Genomic DNA, 16,880 nt, shown 5'->3' with positions numbered 1-16,880 from the left:
CTCACTGAGGTAAACAGCCCTCTTCCTCCCCAGACAACCCCCCATGGTCCTCACTGAGGTAAACAGCTCTCTTCCTCCCCAGACAACCCCCCATGGTCCTCACTGAGGTAAACAGCCTTCTTCCTCCCCAGACAACCCCCATGGTCCTCACTGAGGTAAACAGCCCTCTTCCTCCCCAGACGACCCCCCCGATGGTCCTCACTGAGGTAAACAGCCCTCCTCCTCCCCCCCAGACAATCCCCCATGGTCCTCACTGAGGTAAACAGCTCTCTTCCTCCCCAGACAACCCCCCATGGCCCTAAACATCAGCTGGTGTGTAAACTCTGGTTCTTGGTAGGGGCAGTTGATTCAGCCCCCTCTGTTGGCGGTAGGGGCAGTTGATTCAGCCATCCTCTTTTTGGCGGTAGGGGCAGTTGATTCAGCCCCCTCTGTTGGAGGAAGGGGCAGTTGATTCAGCCGCCCTCTGTTGGCGGGAGGGGCAGTTGATTCAGCCCCCTCTGTTGGCGGTAGGGGCAGTTGATTCAGCCGCCCTCTTTTTGGCGGTAGGGGCAGTTGATTCAGCCATCCTCTTTTTGGCGATAGGGGCAGTTGATTCAGCCATCCTCTTTTTGGCGTTAGGGGCAGTTGATTCAGCCCCCTCTGTTGGCGGTAGGGGCAGTTGATTCAGCCGCCCTCTGTAGGCGGTAGGGGCAGTTGATTCAGCCATCCTCTTTTTGGCGGTAGGGGCAGTTGATTCAGCTGCCCTGTGCGCTGAGTGCGTTCCCATTTTGAACCACTTCATGTGTCTGAAGGTACAAACTCCGCCTGGCCCAGAGAACAAATCAAGTGCACTTTTTGGCCTACCTCTGGCCAATCATATAGCTCAGATCATGGTGTCTGCAGCCTCCAGCAGCCCACAGTGACGTGGATGACATCACAGAACCAGGGTGAGCGACTGTCAGCGAATACAGCTGTTTTTAGGACTTGATGTTTCAACGTCGTCTTCAGCGCTGTCAACACTTTATTCACCCTTGTTCCCATAAACCCCGTCTCTACTGGTCGCTGGCCCCGGGTGTTGCCATAAACCCCGTCTCTACTGGTCGCTGGCCCCGGGTGTTGTCTTGTTGCCATAAACCCCGTCTCTACTGGTCGCTGGCCCCGGGTGTTGCCATAAACCCCGTCTCTACTGGTCGCTGGCCCCGGGTGTTGTCTTGTTGCCATAAACCCCGTCTCTACTGGTCGCTGGCCCCGGGTGTTGCCATAAACCCCGTCTCTACTGGTCGCTGGCCCCGGGTGTTGCCGTAAACCCCGTCTCTACTGGTCGCTGGCCCCGGGTGTTGCCATAAACCCCATCTCTACTGGTCGCTGGCCCCGGGTGTTGCCATAAACCCCGTCTATCCTGGTCGCTGGCCCCGGGTGTTGCCATAAACCCCGTCTCTCCTGGTCGCTTACCCCGGGTGTTGTCTTGTTGCCATAAACCCCGTCTCTACTGGTCGCTGGCCCCGGGTGTTGCCATAAACCCCGTCTCTACTGGTCGCTGGCCCCGGGTGTTGCCATAAACCCCGTCTCTCCTGGTCGCTGGTCCCGGGTGTTGCCATAAACCCCGTCTCTACTGGTCGCTGGCCCCGGGTGTTGCCATAAACCCCGTCTCTCCTGGTCGCTGGCCCCGGATGTTGTCTTGTTGCCATAAACCCCGTCTCTCCTGGTCGCTGGCCCCGGATGTTGTCTTGTTGCCATAAACCCGTCTCTCCTGGTCGCTGGCCCCGGGTGTTGTCTTGTTGCCATAAACCCCGTCTCTCCTGGTCGCTGGCCCCGGATGTTGTCTTGTTGCGCTACAGAGTGGATCCATAGGAATGTGTTGTTATTAGTGGCAGCTTTTTCATGTTCCCTCTTCTTCCTCTTCCCTCTCCCTCCTCTTCCCTCTTCCTCCTCCCTCTTCCTCCTCCCTCTTCCTCCTCCCTCTTCCCTCTTCCCTCTGCCTCTTCTTCCTCTTCCCTCTCCCTCTTCTTCCTCTTCCCTCTCCCTCCTCTTCCCCTTCCCTCTCCCTCCTCTTCCTCTTCCCTCTTCCCTCCTCTTCCTCCTCCCTCTTCCTCCCTCTTCCTCCCTCTTCCTCCTCTTCCTCCTCTTCCTCCTCTTCCTCCTCCCTCTTCCCTCCCTCTTCCCCCCTCTTCCTCCTCCCTCTTCCTCCTCCCTCTTCCTCCTCTTCCCTCTTCCCTCTTCCCTCTTCCTCCTCCCGCTTCCCTCTCCCTCCTCTTCCCTCTCTCTTCTTCCTCCTCCCTCTCTCCTCTCTCTCTTCTTCCTCCTCCCTCTCCCCTCCCTCTCCCTTCCCCTCTCACCCCTCCCTCTCTCTTCCTCTTCCCCCTCCTCCCTCCCCCCTCTCTTCTCCTCCCCCTCCCCTCTATCCCTCCTCTCTCCAGGCAGAGCAGATGATGGAGGAGTGGAATGAGGATCTGGATGGAATGGAAGGATTCGTGTTGGAGGGGAAGAAGTTTGCTCGTCTGCCGGAGGAGGAGTTTGGACACTTCCACACACAGGACTGCTACGTCTTCCTGTGCAGGTACACACACACACACACACACACACACACACCAGACAGACAGAGAGATGATTGTAGGTCTGTCTCAGGACTGAAGGAGGACTGTAGGACTGTCTCAGGACTGTAGATTTGTCTCAGGACTGTAGGAGGACTGTAGGTCTGTCTCAAGACTAGGAGGACTGTAGGGTCTGTCTCAGGACTGTAGGAGGACTGTAGGGTCTGTCTCAGGACTGTAGGAGGACTGTAGGTCTGTCTCAGAACTGTAGGAGGACCGTAGGTCTGTCTCAGGACTGTAGGAGGACTGTAGGTCTGTCTCAGAACTGTAGGAGGACTGTAGGGTCTGTCTCAGGACTGTAGGAGGACTGTAGGTCTGCCTCAGAACTGTAGGAGGACTGTAGGTCTGTCTCAGGACTGTAGGAGGACTGTAGGTCTGCCTCAGAACTGTAGGAGGACTGTAGGTCTGTCTCAGGACTGTAGGAGGACTGTAGGTCTGTCTCAGGACTGTAGGAGGACTGTAGGTCTGTCTCAGGACTGTAGGAGGACTGTAGGTCTGTCTCAGGACTGTAGGAGGACTGTAGGTCTGTCTCAGGACTGTAGGAGGACTGTAGGTCTGTCTCAGGACTGTAGGTCTGTCTCCGGACTGTAGGAGGACTGTAAGTCTGTCTCAGGACTGTAGGAGGACTGTAGGTCTGTGTCAGGACTGTAGGAGGACTGTAGGTCTGTGTCAGGACTGTAGGAGGACTGTAGGTCTGTCTCAGGACTGTAGGAGGACTGTAGGTCTGTCTCAGGACTGTAGGAGGACTGTGGGTCTGTCTCAGGACTGTAGGAGGACTGTGGGTCTGTCTCAGGACTGTAGGAGGACTGTGGGTCTGTCTCAGGACTGTAGGGGGACTGTAGGTCTGTCTCAGGACTGTAGGAGGACTGTAGGTCTGTCTCAGAACTTTAGGAGGACTGTAGGTCTGTCTCAGGACTGTGGGTCTGTCTCAGGACTGTAGGAGGACTGTGGGTCTGTCTCATGACTGTAGGAGGACTGTAGGTCTGTCTCAGGACTGTAGGTCTGTCTCAGAACTGTAGGAGGACTGTAGGTCTGTCTCAGGACTGTGGGTCTGTCTCAGGACTGTAGGAGGACTGTGGGTCTGTCTCAGAACTGTAGGAGGACTGTGGGTCTGTCTCAGGACTGTAGGAGGACTGTGGGTCTGTCTCAGGACTGTAGGAGGACTGTGGGTCTGTCTCAGGACTGTAGGAGGACTGTGGGTCTGTCTCAGGACTGTAGGAGGACTGTGGGTCTGTCTCAGGACTGTAGGAGGACTGTAGGTCTGTCTCAGGACTGTAGGTCTGTCTCAGGACTGTAGGAGGACTGTAGGTCTGCCTCAGAACTGTAGGAGGACTGTAGGTCTGTCTCAGGACTGTGGGTCTGTCTCAGGACTAGGAGGACTGTGGGTCTGTCTCAGGACTGTAGGAGGACTGTAGGTCTGCCTCAGAACTGTAGGAGGACTGTAGGTCTGTCTCAGGACTGTAGGTCTGTCTCAGGACTGTAGGAGGACTGTAGGTCTGTCTCAGGACTGTAGGAGGACTGTAGGTCTGTCTCAGGACTGTGGGAGGACTGTAGGTCTGTCTCAGGACTGTAGGAGGACTGTAGGTCTGTCTCAGGACTGTAGGTCTGTCTCAGGACTGTAGGTCTGTCTCAGGACTGTGGGTCTGTCTCAGGACTGTAGGAGGACTGTAGGTCTGTCTCAGGACTGTAGGTCTGTCTCAGGACTGTAGGTCTGTCTCAGGACTGTAGGAGGACTGTAGGTCTGTCTCAGGACTGTAGGAGGACTGTAGGTCTGTCTCAGAACTGTAGGAGGACTGTAGGTCTGTCTCAGGACTGTAGGAGGACTGTAGGTCTGTCTCAGGACTGTAGGTCTGTCTCAGGACTGTAGGTCTGTCTCAGGACTGTAGGTCTGTCTTAGGACTGTAGGAGGACTGTAGGTCTGTCTCAGGACTGTAGGAGGACTGTAGGTCTGTCTCAGGACTGTAGGAGGACTGTAGGTCTGTCTCAGGACTGTAGGAGGACTGTGGGTCTGTCTCAGGACTGTAGGAGGACTGTGGGTCTGTCTCAGGACTGTGGGAGGACTGTAGGTCTGTCTCAGGACTGTGGGAGGACTGTAGGTCTGTCTCAGGACTGTAGGTCTGTCTCAGGACTGTGGGTCTGTCTCAGGACTGTAGGAGGACTGTAGGTCTGTCTCAGGACTGTAGGTCTGTCTCAGGACTGTAGGTCTGTCTCAGGACTGTAGGAGGACTGTAGGTCTGTCTCAGAACTGTAGGAGGACTGTGGGTCTGTCTCAGGACTGTAGGTCTGTCTCAGGACTGTGGGTCTGTCTCAGGACTGTAGGAGGACTGTAGGTCTGTCTCAGGACTGTAGGTCTGTCTCAGGACTGTAGGTCTGTCTCAGGACTGTAGGTCTGTCTCAGGACTGTAGGAGGACTGTAGGTCTGTCTCAGGACTGTAGGAGGACTGTAGGTCTGTCTCAGGACTGTAGGTCTGTCTCAGGACTGTAGGAGGACTGTAGGTCTGTCTCAGAACTGTAGGAGGACTGTGGGTCTGTCTCAGGACTTTAGGATGACTGTAGGTCTGTCTCAGGACTGTGGTTCTGTCTGAAGGAACTGTTGACGCCAATACCGTGTTTGTGTGTGTGTGTGTGTGTGTGTGTGTGTGTGTAGGTATTGGGTGCCAGTAGAATACGACGATGAGGACAAGGAGAAGGAGAGACACGGCCACCACGGAGGAGAGGAAGAGGAGGAGGAGAGGGTGGAGGAAGACTTCCAGTGTGTTGTGTATTTCTGGCAGGGCCGGCAGGCCTCCAACATGGGCTGGCTCACCTTCACCTTCTCTCTGCAGAAGAAGTTTGAGAGTCTCTTCCCTGGGAAACTGGAGGTACACACACACACACACACACACAGGACTAGACGTCCCTGGGAAGCTAGAGGTTCCTAATGTTTTGTACAGTCGGTACCTAATATATCTGTTCTCTGTAGGTGGTCCGTATGACTCAGCAGCAGGAGAACCTCAAGTTCCTGTCTCACTTCAAGAGGAAGTTCATCGTTCATAAAGGGAAGAGGAAACAGAAGATCGATGCCGCCCAGCCCTCCCTCTACCACATACGCACCAATGGCAGCGCTCTCTGTACCAGGTACACACCCCCTCTACCACATACGCACCAATGGCAGCGCTCTCTGTACCAGGTACACACCCCCTCTACCACATACGCACCAATGGCAGCGCTCTCTGTACCAGGTACACACCCCCTCTACCACACAGCACCAATGGCAGGGCTCTCTGTACCAGGTACACACCCCCTCTACCACACAGCACCAATGGCAGCGCTCTCTGTACCAGGTACTCACCCCCTCTACCACACAGCACCAATGGCAGGACTCTCTGTACCAGGTACACACCCCCTCTACCACATACGCACCAATGGCAGCGCTCTCTGTACCAGGTACACACCCCCTCTACCACATACGCACCAATGGCAGCGCTCTCTGTACCAGGTACACACCCCCTCTACCACACAGCACCAATGGCAGCGCTCTCTGTACCAGGTACTCACCCCCTCTACCACACAGCACCAATGGCAGGACTCTCTGTACCAGGTACACACCCCCTCTACCACACAGCACCAATGGCAGCACTCTCTGTACCAGGTACACACCCCCTCTACCACACAGCACCAATGGCAGGACTCTCTGTACCAGGTACACACCCCCTCTACCACACAGCACCAATGGCAGCGCTCTCTGTACCAGGTACACACCCCCTCTACCACACAGCACCAATGGCAGCGCTCTCTGTACCAGGTACACACCCCCTCTACCACATACGCACCAATGGCAGCGCTCTCTGTACCAGGTACACACCCCCTCTACCACATACGCACCAATGGCAGGGCTCTCTGTACCAGGTACACACCCCCTCTACCACACAGCACCAATGGCAGGGCTCTCTGTACCAGGTACACACCCCCTCTACCACACAGCACCAATGGCAGGGCTCTCTGTACCAGGTACACACCCCCTCTACCACACAGCACCAATGGCAGCGCTCTCTGTACCAGGTACACACCCCCTCTACCACACAGCACCAATGGCAGGGCTCTCTCTACCAGGTACACACCCCCTCTACCACACAGCACCAATGGCAGCGCTCTCTGTACCAGGTACACACCCCCTCTACCACACAGCACCAATGGCAGGGCTCTCTGTACCAGGTACACACCCCCTCTACCACACAGCACCAATGGCAGGGCTCTCTGTACCAGGTACACACCCCCTCTACCACATACGCACCAATGGCAGGGCTCTCTGTACCAGGTACACACCCCCTCTACCACATAGCACCAATGGCAGCGCTCTCTGTACCAGGTACACACCCCCTCTACCACACAGCACCAATGGCAGGGCTCTCTCTACCAGGTACACACCCCCTCTACCACACAGCACCAATGGCAGGACTCTCTGTACCAGGTACACACCCCCTCTACCACACAGCACCAATGGCAGGGCTCTCTGTACCAGGTACACACCCCCTCTACCACATAGCACCAATGGCAGCGCTCTCTGTACCAGGTACACACCCCCTCTACCACACAGCACCAATGGCAGGACTCTCTGTACCAGGTACACACCCCCTCTACCACACAGCACCAATGGCAGCGCTCTCTGTACCAGGTACACACCCCCTCTACCACACAGCACCAATGGCAGGACTCTCTGTACCAGGTACACACCCCCTCTACCACATACGCACCAATGGCAGGGCTCTCTGTACCAGGTACACACCCCCTCTACCACATAGCACCAATGGCAGCGCTCTCTGTACCAGGTACACACCCCCTCTACCACACAGCACCAATGGCAGGGCTCTCTGTACCAGGTACACACCCCCTCTACCACACAGCACCAATGGCAGGACTCTCTGTACCAGGTACACACCCCCTCTACCACATACGCACCAATGGCAGGGCTCTCTCTACCAGGTACACACCCCCTCTACCACACAGCACCAATGGCAGGGCTCTCTGTACCAGGTACACACCCCCTCTACCACACAGCACCAATGGCAGGACTCTCTGTACTCAAACTGTAAACCAGGTACGTGACACTAGAACGGCTGTGACGAGGAGACGTTGTTTTTCAATGGAGGAAGAGTAAACCCAACTGAAGCTCTCCTTTCTCCTCGCCCTCTTTCTCCCTCTCCTCTCGCCCTCTCTCTCTCCTCTCCCTTTCTCCTTTCTCTCTTGCCCTCTTTCTCCCTCTCCTCTCTTGCCCTCTTTCTCCCTCTCTCTCTCCCTCTCCTCTCTCTCCCTCGCACTCTCCTTCTCCCCCTCTCCCTCTCTCCTCTCTCTCTCTCTCTCCCTCTTTCTCCCCTTGCTCTCCTCTCCCTTCTCCCTCTCCTCTCTCCAGGACCATCCAGATAGGAACGGACTCCAGTAACCTGAACTCAGAGTTCTGCTTCATCCTCAAGGTCAGTTATATACCTGAGACACACTGACCTCTGACCTCGATAACAGGACATATCACACTGAAAGAAACCTTTAACCTGTCAGAACTTTAATTGAGTGTAAAATGTAAGTAGCTTAATAGTGTGTGTGCCTGTGTGCCTGTGGGTGTGTGTGTGGGTGTGTGTGTGTGTGTAGGTGCCGTTTGAGAGCACAGACAACCAGGGCATAGTGTATACCTGGGTGGGCCGGGCTGCTGATCCTGATGAGGCCAAACTGGCAGAAGACATCATGAACTGTATGTTTGATGACACCTACAGCAAACAGGTACACCTGTCTGTTATACCTGTCTGTCTGTTATACCTGTCTGTCTGTTATACCTGTCTGTCTGTTATACCTGTCTGTCTGTTATACCTGGCTGTCTGTTATACCTGGCTGTCTGTTATACCTGTCTGTTATACCTGTCTGTCTGTTATACCTGTCTGTCTGTTATACCTGTCTGTTATACCTGTCTGTCTGTTATACCTGTATGTTATACCTGTCTGTCTGTTATACCTGTCTGTCTGTTATACCTGTCTGTTATACCTGTCTGTCTGTTATACCTGTCTGTCTGTTATACCTGTCTGTTATACCTGTCTGTCTGTTATACCTGTCTGTTATACCTGTCTGTCTGTTATACCTGTATGTTATACCTGTCTGTCTGTTATACCTGTCTGTCTGTTACACCTGTCTGTCTGTTATACCTGTCTGTCTGTTATACCTGTCTGTCTGTTATACCTGTCTGTCTGTTATACCTGTCTGTCTGTTATACCTGGCTGTCTGTTATACCTGGCTGTCTGTTATACCTGTCTGTTATACCTGTCTGTCTGTTATACCTGTCTGTCTGTTATACCTGTCTGTCTGTTATACCTGTCTGTCTGTTATACCTGTCTGTCTGTTATACCTGGCTGTCTGTTATACCTGGCTGTCTGTTATACCTGTCTGTTATACCTGTCTGTCTGTTATACCTGTCTGTCTGTTATACCTGTCTGTTATACCTGTCTGTCTGTTATACCTGTATGTTATACCTGTCTGTCTGTTATACCTGTCTGTTATACCTGTCTGTCTGTTATACCTGTCTGTCTGTTATACCTGTCTGTCTGTTATACCTGTCTGTCTGTTATACCTGTCTGTTATACCTGTCTGTCTGTTATACCTGTATGTTATACCTGTCTGTCTGTTATACCTGTCTGTCTGTTATACCTGTCTGTCTGTTATACCTGTCTGTCTGTTATACCTGTCTGTCTGTTATACCTGTCTGTCTGTTATACCTGGCTGTCTGTTATACCTGTCTGTCTGTTATACCTGTCTGTTATACCTGTCTGTCTGTTATACCTGTCTGTCTGTTATACCTGGCTGTCTGTTATACCTGTCTGTCTGTTATACCTGTATGTTATACCTGTCTGTCTGTTATACCTGTCTGTCTGTTATACCTGTCTGTCTGTTATACCTGGCTGTCTGTTATACCTGGCTGTCTGTTATACCTGTCTGTCTGTTATACCTGTCTGTCTGTTATACCTGTCTGTTATACCTGTCTGTCTGTTATACCTGTCTGTCTGTTATACCTGTCTGTCTGTTATACCTGTCTGTCTGTTATACCTGGCTGTCTGTTATACCTGGCTGTCTGTTATACCTGTCTGTTATACCTGTCTGTCTGTTATACCTGTCTGTCTGTTATACCTGTCTGTTATACCTGTCTGTCTGTTATACCTGTCTGTCTGTTATACCTGTCTGTCTGTTATACCTGTCTGTCTGTTATACCTGTCTGTCTGTTATACCTGTCTGTCTGTTATACCTGTCTGTCTGTTACACCTGTCTGTTATACCTGTCTGTTATACCTACAGCAAACAGGTACACCTGTCTGTTATACATGTCTGTTACACCTGTCTGTTACACCTGTCTGTTATACCTGTCTGTTATACCTGTCTGTCTGTTATACCTGGCTGTCTGTTATACCTGTCTGTCTGTTACACCTGTCTGTTATACCTGTCTGTTATACCTACAGCAAACAGGTACACATGTCTGTTACACCTGTCTGTTACACCTGTCTGTTACACCTGTCTGTTATACCTGTCTGTTATACCTGTCTGTCTGTTATACCTGTCTGTCTGTTACACCTGTCTGTTATACATGTCTGTTACACCAGTCTGTTACACCAGTCTGTTATACCTGTCTGTTATACATGTCTGTTATACATGTCTGTTATACATGTCTGTTACACCTGTCTGTTACACCTGTCTGTTACACCTGTCTGTTATACATGTCTGTTACACCTGTCTGTTATACATGTCTGTTATACATGTCTGTTATACCTGTCTGTTATACCTGTCTGTTATACCTGTCTGTTACACCTGTCTGTTACACCTGTCTGTTACACCTGTCTGTTACACCTGTCTGTCTGTTATACCTACAGCAAACAGGTACACCTGTCTGTTATACATGTCTGTTACACCTGTCTGTTACACCTGTCTGTTACACCTGTCTGTTATACCTGTCTGTTATACCTGTCTGTTATACCTGTCTGTTACACCTGTCTGTTACACCTGTCTGTCTGTTATACCTACAGCAAACAGGTACACCTGTCTGTTATACCTGTCTGTTATACCTGGCTGTCTGTTATACCTGGCTGTCTGTTATACCTGTCTGTCTGTTACACCTGTCTGTTATACCTGTCTGTTATACCTACAGCAAACAGGTACACCTGTCTGTTATACATGTCTGTTACACCTGTCTGTTACACCTGTCTGTTATACCTGTCTGTTATACCTGTCTGTTATACCTGGCTGTCTGTTATACATGTCTGTTATACATGTCTGTTACACCTGTCTGTTACACCTGTCTGTTACACCTGTCTGTTATACCTGTCTGTTATACATGTCTGTTACACCTGTCTGTTACACCTGTCTGTTATACCTGTCTGTTACACCTGTCTGTTACACCTGTCTGTTACACCTGTCTGTTATACCTGTCTGTTACACCTGTCTGTTACACCTGTCTGTTACACCTGTCTGTTACACCTGTCTGTTACACCTGTCTGTTATACCTGTCTGTTATACATGTCTGTTATACATGTCTGTTACACCTGTCTGTTACACCTGTCTGTTACACCTGTCTGTTACACCTGTCTGTTATACCTGTCTGTTATACCTGTCTGTTACACCTGTCTGTTACACCTGTCTGTCTGTTATACCTACAGCAAACAGGTACACCTGTCTGTTATACCTGTCTGTCTGTTATACCTGTCTGTCTGTTATACCTGTCTGTTATACCTGTCTGTCTGTTATACCTGGCTGTCTGTTACACCTGTCTGTTATACCTGTCTGTTGTACCCGTCTGTTGTACCTGTCTGTCTGTTATACCTGGCTGTCTGTTACACCTGTCTGTTATACCTGTCTGTTACACCTGTCTGTCTGTTATACCTACAGCAAACAGGTACACCTGTCTGTTATACCTGTCTGTTACACCTGTCTGTCTGTTATACCTGGCTGTTACACCTGTCTGTCTGTTATACCTGGCTGTCTGTTATACCTGTCTGTTATACCTGTCTGTCTGTTATACCTGGCTGTCTGTTACACCTGTCTGTTATACCTACAGCAAACAGGTACACCTGTCTGTTATACATGTCTGTTACACCTGTCTGTTATACCTGTCTTTTATACCTACAGCAAACAGGTACACCTGTCTGTTATACCTGTCTGTTACACCTGTCTGTCTGTTATACCTGTCTGTTACACCTGTCTGTCTGTTACACCTGTCTGTCTGTTATACCTGTCTGTTACACCTGTCTGTTACACCTGTCTGTAATATATGTCTGTCTGTTACACCTGTCTGTTATACCTGTCTGTCTGTTATACCGAGGCAGTTTGACTAGTTAACATGGAACCTCTGACCGTGGCAGTTTGACTGGTTAACATGGAACCTCTGACCGTGGCAGTTTGACTGGTTAACATGGAACCTCTGACCGTGGCAGTTTGACTAGTTAACATGGATGGAACCTCTGACCGTGGCAGTTTGACTGGTTAACATGGATGGAACCTCTGACCGAAGCAGTTTGACTGGTTAACATGGAACCTCTGACCGTGGCAGTTTGACTGGTTAACATGGAACCTCTGACCGTGGCAGTTTGACTGGTTAACATGGAACCTCTGACCGAGGCAGTTTGACTGGTTAACATGGAACCTCTGACCGAGGCAGTTTGACTAGTTAACATGGAACCTCTGACCGTGGCAGTTTGACTGGTTAACATGGAACCTCTGACCGTGGCAGTTTGACTGGTTAACATGGAACCTCTGACCGTGGTAGTTTGACTGGTTAACATGGAACCTCTGACCGTGGCAGTTTGACTAGTTAACATGGAACCTCTGACCGTGGCAGTTTGACTGGTTAACATGGAACCTCTGACCGTGGCAGTTTGACTGGTTAACATGGAACCTCTGACCGTGGCAGTTTGACTAGTTAACATGGAACCTCTGACCGTGGCAGTTTGACTGGTTAACATGGAACCTCTGACCGAGGCAGTTTGACTAGTTAACATGGATGGAACCTCTGACCGTGGCAGTTTGACTGGTTAACATGGAACCTCTGACCGAGGCAGTTTGACTGGTTAACATGGAACCTCTGACCGTGGCAGTTTGACTGGTTAACATGGAACCTCTGACCGTGGCAGTTTGACTGGTTAACATGGAACCTCTGACCGTGGCAGTTTGACTGGTTAACATGGAACCTCTGACCGTGGCAGTTTGACTGGTTAACATGGAACCTCTGACCGTGGCAGTTTGACTGGTTAACATGGATGGAACCTCTGACCGTGGCAGTTTGACTGGTTAACATGGAACCTCTGACCGAGGCAGTTTGACTGGTTAACATGGAACCTCTGACCGAGGCAGTTTGACTGGTTAACATGGAACCTCTGACCGAGGCAGTTTGACTGGTTAACATGGAACCTCTGACCGAGGCAGTTTGACTGGTTAACATGGAACCTCTGACCGAGGCAGTTTGACTGGTTAACATGGAACCTCTGACCGAGGCAGTTTGACTGGTTAACATGGAACCTCTGACCGAGGCAGTTTGACTGGTTAACATGGAACCTCTGACCGAGGCAGTTTGACTGGTTAACATGGAACCTCTGACCGTGGCAGTTTGACTGGTTAACATGGATGGAACCTCTGACCGTGGCAGTTTGACTGGTTAACATGGAACCTCTGACCGTGGCAGTTTGACTGGTTAACATGGAACCTCTGACCGTGGCAGTTTGACTAGTTAACATGGAACCTCTGACCGTGGCAGTTTGACTGGTTAACATGGATGGAACCTCTGACCGTGGTAGTTTGACTGGTTAACATGGAACCTCTGACGAGGCAGTTTGACTGGTTAACATGGAACCTCTGACCGTGGTAGTTTGACTGGTTAACATGGAACCTCTGACCGTGGCAGTTTGACTGGTTAACATGGAACCTCTGACCGTGGCAGTTTGACTGGTTAACATGGAACCTCTGACCGTGGCAGTTTGACTGGTTAACATGGAACCTCTGACCGTGGCAGTTTGACTGGTTAACATGGAACCTCTGACCGTGGCAGTTTGACTGGTTAACATGGATGGAACCTCTGACCGTGGCAGTTTGACTGGTTAACATGGAACCTCTGACCGAGGCAGTTTGACTGGTTAACATGGAACCTCTGACCGAGGCAGTTTGACTGGTTAACATGGAACCTCTGACCGAGGCAGTTTGACTGGTTAACATGGAACCTCTGACCGAGGCAGTTTGACTGGTTAACATGGAACCTCTGACCGAGGCAGTTTGACTGGTTAACATGGAACCTCTGACCGAGGCAGTTTGACTGGTTAACATGGAACCTCTGACCGAGGCAGTTTGACTGGTTAACATGGAACCTCTGACCGTGGCAGTTTGACTGGTTAACATGGAACCTCTGACCGAGGCAGTTTGTCTGATAAACATCATTATAATTCTATGGTAAGAACCTGCTTTGACCCGGAGCTCCTGTCTCCTAGGTGATCAACGAGGGGGAGGAGCCGGAGAACTTCTTCTGGGTGGGGATTGGCTGTCAGAAGGTATACGACGAGGACGCTGACTATATGAAGTACGCCAGACTGTTCCGCTGCTCCAATGAGAAGGGATACTTCGCCGTGTCTGAGAAATGTTCTGACTTCTGTCAGGACGACCTGGCCGACGATGACATCATGCTACTGGACAATGGCAAAGAGGTGGGACTAGCTATATATACACCTGGACAATACACCTGTCTGTCTATATACACCTGGACACTACACCTGTCTGTCTATATACACCTGGACACTACACCCGTCTGTCTATATACACCTGGACACTACACCTGTCTGTCTATATACACCTGGACACTACACCTGTCTGTCTATATACACCTGGACACTACACCCGTCTGTCTATATACACCTGGACACTACACCCGTCTGTCTATATACACCTGGACACTACACCCGTCTGTCTATATACACCTGGACACTACACCCGTCTGTCTATATACACCTGGACACTACACCCGTCTGTCTATATACACCTGGACACTACACCCGTTTGTCTGTATACACTTGGACACTACACCCGTCTGTCTATATACACCTGGACACTACACCCGTCTGTCTATATACACCTGGACACTACACCCGTCTGTCTATATACACCTGGACACTACACCCGTCTGTCTATATACACCTGGACACTACACCCGTCTGTCTATATACACCTGGACACTACACCCGTCTGTCTATATACACCTGGACACTACACCCGTCTGTCTGTATACAGGGCCTGGACACTACACCCGTCTGTCTGTATACAGGGCATGGACACTACACCCGTCTGTCTGTATACAGGGCCTGGACACTACACCCGTCTGTCTGTATACAGGGCTTGGACACTACACCCGTCTGTCTGTATACAGGGCCTGGACACTACACCCGTCTGTCTGTATACAGGGCCTGGACACTACACCCGTCTGTCTGTATACAGGGCCTGGACACTACACCCGTCTGTCTGTATACAGGGCCTGGACACTACACCCGTCTGTCTGTATACAGGGCCTGGACACTACACCCGTCTGTCTGTATACAGGGCCTGGACACTACACCCGTCTGTCTGTATACAGGGCCTGGACACTACACCCGTCTGTCTGTATACAGGGCCTGGACACTACACCCGTAATAGTGTTTCCTGTCTCTCTCTCTGTCAGGTGTACATGTGGGTGGGAACTCAGACCAGCCAGGTAGAAATTAAACTCAGCCTCAAAGCCTGCCAGGTAAGAGATGTGACCCCCTCGCTCCTCTACTGTAATGATTTTGAGGCTGGAATTGAATCCGATCCCACTTTGTCAGCTATGATCCATTTAAAGGCAATGTTCCTGTTCCAAGACCACATTCACAGTGAACCCTGCACATGTTGGCTCAATTACATTTAAATGGAGCACAGGAGACAGAGTGATGGGATTGAACCCTGGCCACCTTTTCATGATTTACTGTGTATAGATGTCATTCTGTCAGTCTATTGTTTTACTAGATCTTTACTGTGTCATTCTGTCAGTCTATTGTTTTACTATATCTTTACTGTGTCTAGATGTCATTCTGTCAGTCTATTGTTTTACTAGATCTTTACTGTGTCATTCTGTCAGTCTATTGTTTTACTATATCTTTACTGTGTCTAGATGACATTCTGTCAGTATTGTTTTACTAGATCTTTACTGTGTCATTCTGTCAGTCTATTGTTTTACTAGATCTTTACTGTGTCATTCTGTCAGTCTATTGTTTTACTAGATCTTTACTGTGTCATTCTGTCAGTCTATTGTTTTACTAGATCTTTACTGTGTCATTCTGTCAGTCTATTGTTTTACTAGATCTTTACTGTGTCATTCTGTCAGTCTATTGTTTTACTATATCTTTTCTGTGTCTAGATGACATTCTGTCAGTCTATTGTTTTACTAGATCTTTACTGTGTCATTCTGTCAGTCTATTGTTTTACTAGATCTTTACTGTGTCATTCTGTCAGTCTATTGTGTTACTATATCTTTTCTGTGTCTAGATGACATTCTGTCAGTCTATTGTTTTACTAGATCTTTACTGTGTCATTCTGTCAGTCTATTGTTTTACTATATCTTTTCTGTGTCTAGATGACATTCTGTCAGTCTATTGTTTTACTAGATCTTTACTGTGTCATTCTGTCAGTCTATTGTTTTACTATATCTTTACTGTGTCTAGATGACATTCTGTCAGTCTATTGTGTTACTAGATCTTTACTGTGTCTAGATGACATTCTGTCAGTCTATTGTGTTACTAGATCTTTACTGTGTCTAGATGACATTCTGTCAGTCTATTGTTTTACTGTATCTTTACTGTGTCTCGATTACATTCTGTCAGTCTATTGTTTTACTAGATCTTTACTGTGTCATTCTGTCAGTCTATTGTTTTACTAGATCTTTACTGTGTCATTCTGTCAGTCTATTGTTTTACTAGATCTTTACTGTGTCATTCTGTCAGTCTATTGTTTTACTAGATCTTTACTGTGTCATTCTGTCAGTCTATTGTTTTACTAGATCTTTACTGTCATTCTTTCAGTCTATTGTTTTACTAGATCTTTACTGTGTCTAGATGTCATTCTGTCAGTCTATTGTTTTACTAGATCTTTACTGTGTCTAGATGTCATTCTGTCAGTCTATTGTTTTACTAGATCTTTACTGTGTCATTCTGTCAGTCTATTGTTTTACTAGATCTTTACTGTGTCTAGATGTCATTCTGTCAGTCTATTGTTTTACTATATCTTTACTGTGTCATTCTGTCAGTCTATTGTTTTACTATATCTT

General features: G+C 49.6%; 1 protein-coding gene across 1 annotated transcript in view; it reads left to right on the top strand.

Annotated features, from left to right (window-relative positions):
- LOC110513976 (protein flightless-1 homolog) overlaps positions 1–16,880 on the top strand; it is a 59,788-nt gene that overhangs the window by 41,417 nt on the left and 1,491 nt on the right. Inside the window, exons 24-30 of the mRNA XM_036972285.1 lie at positions 2,397–2,536; positions 5,218–5,431; positions 5,533–5,687; positions 7,960–8,020; positions 8,193–8,321; positions 14,044–14,256; positions 15,261–15,326. Of these exons, the coding sequence (XP_036828180.1) occupies positions 2,397–2,536; positions 5,218–5,431; positions 5,533–5,687; positions 7,960–8,020; positions 8,193–8,321; positions 14,044–14,256; positions 15,261–15,326 (978 nt within the window). The remainder of the gene's footprint in view (positions 1–2,396; positions 2,537–5,217; positions 5,432–5,532; positions 5,688–7,959; positions 8,021–8,192; positions 8,322–14,043; positions 14,257–15,260; positions 15,327–16,880) is intronic.

Source organism: Oncorhynchus mykiss, unplaced genomic scaffold (assembly GCF_013265735.2).
Source record: "Oncorhynchus mykiss isolate Arlee unplaced genomic scaffold, USDA_OmykA_1.1 un_scaffold_130, whole genome shotgun sequence".
NCBI classification, from domain to species: domain Eukaryota; kingdom Metazoa; phylum Chordata; class Actinopteri; order Salmoniformes; family Salmonidae; genus Oncorhynchus; species Oncorhynchus mykiss.
Note: the sequence above shows the minus strand (reverse complement) of the source record. Positions and strands in the feature narration are given on the sequence as shown.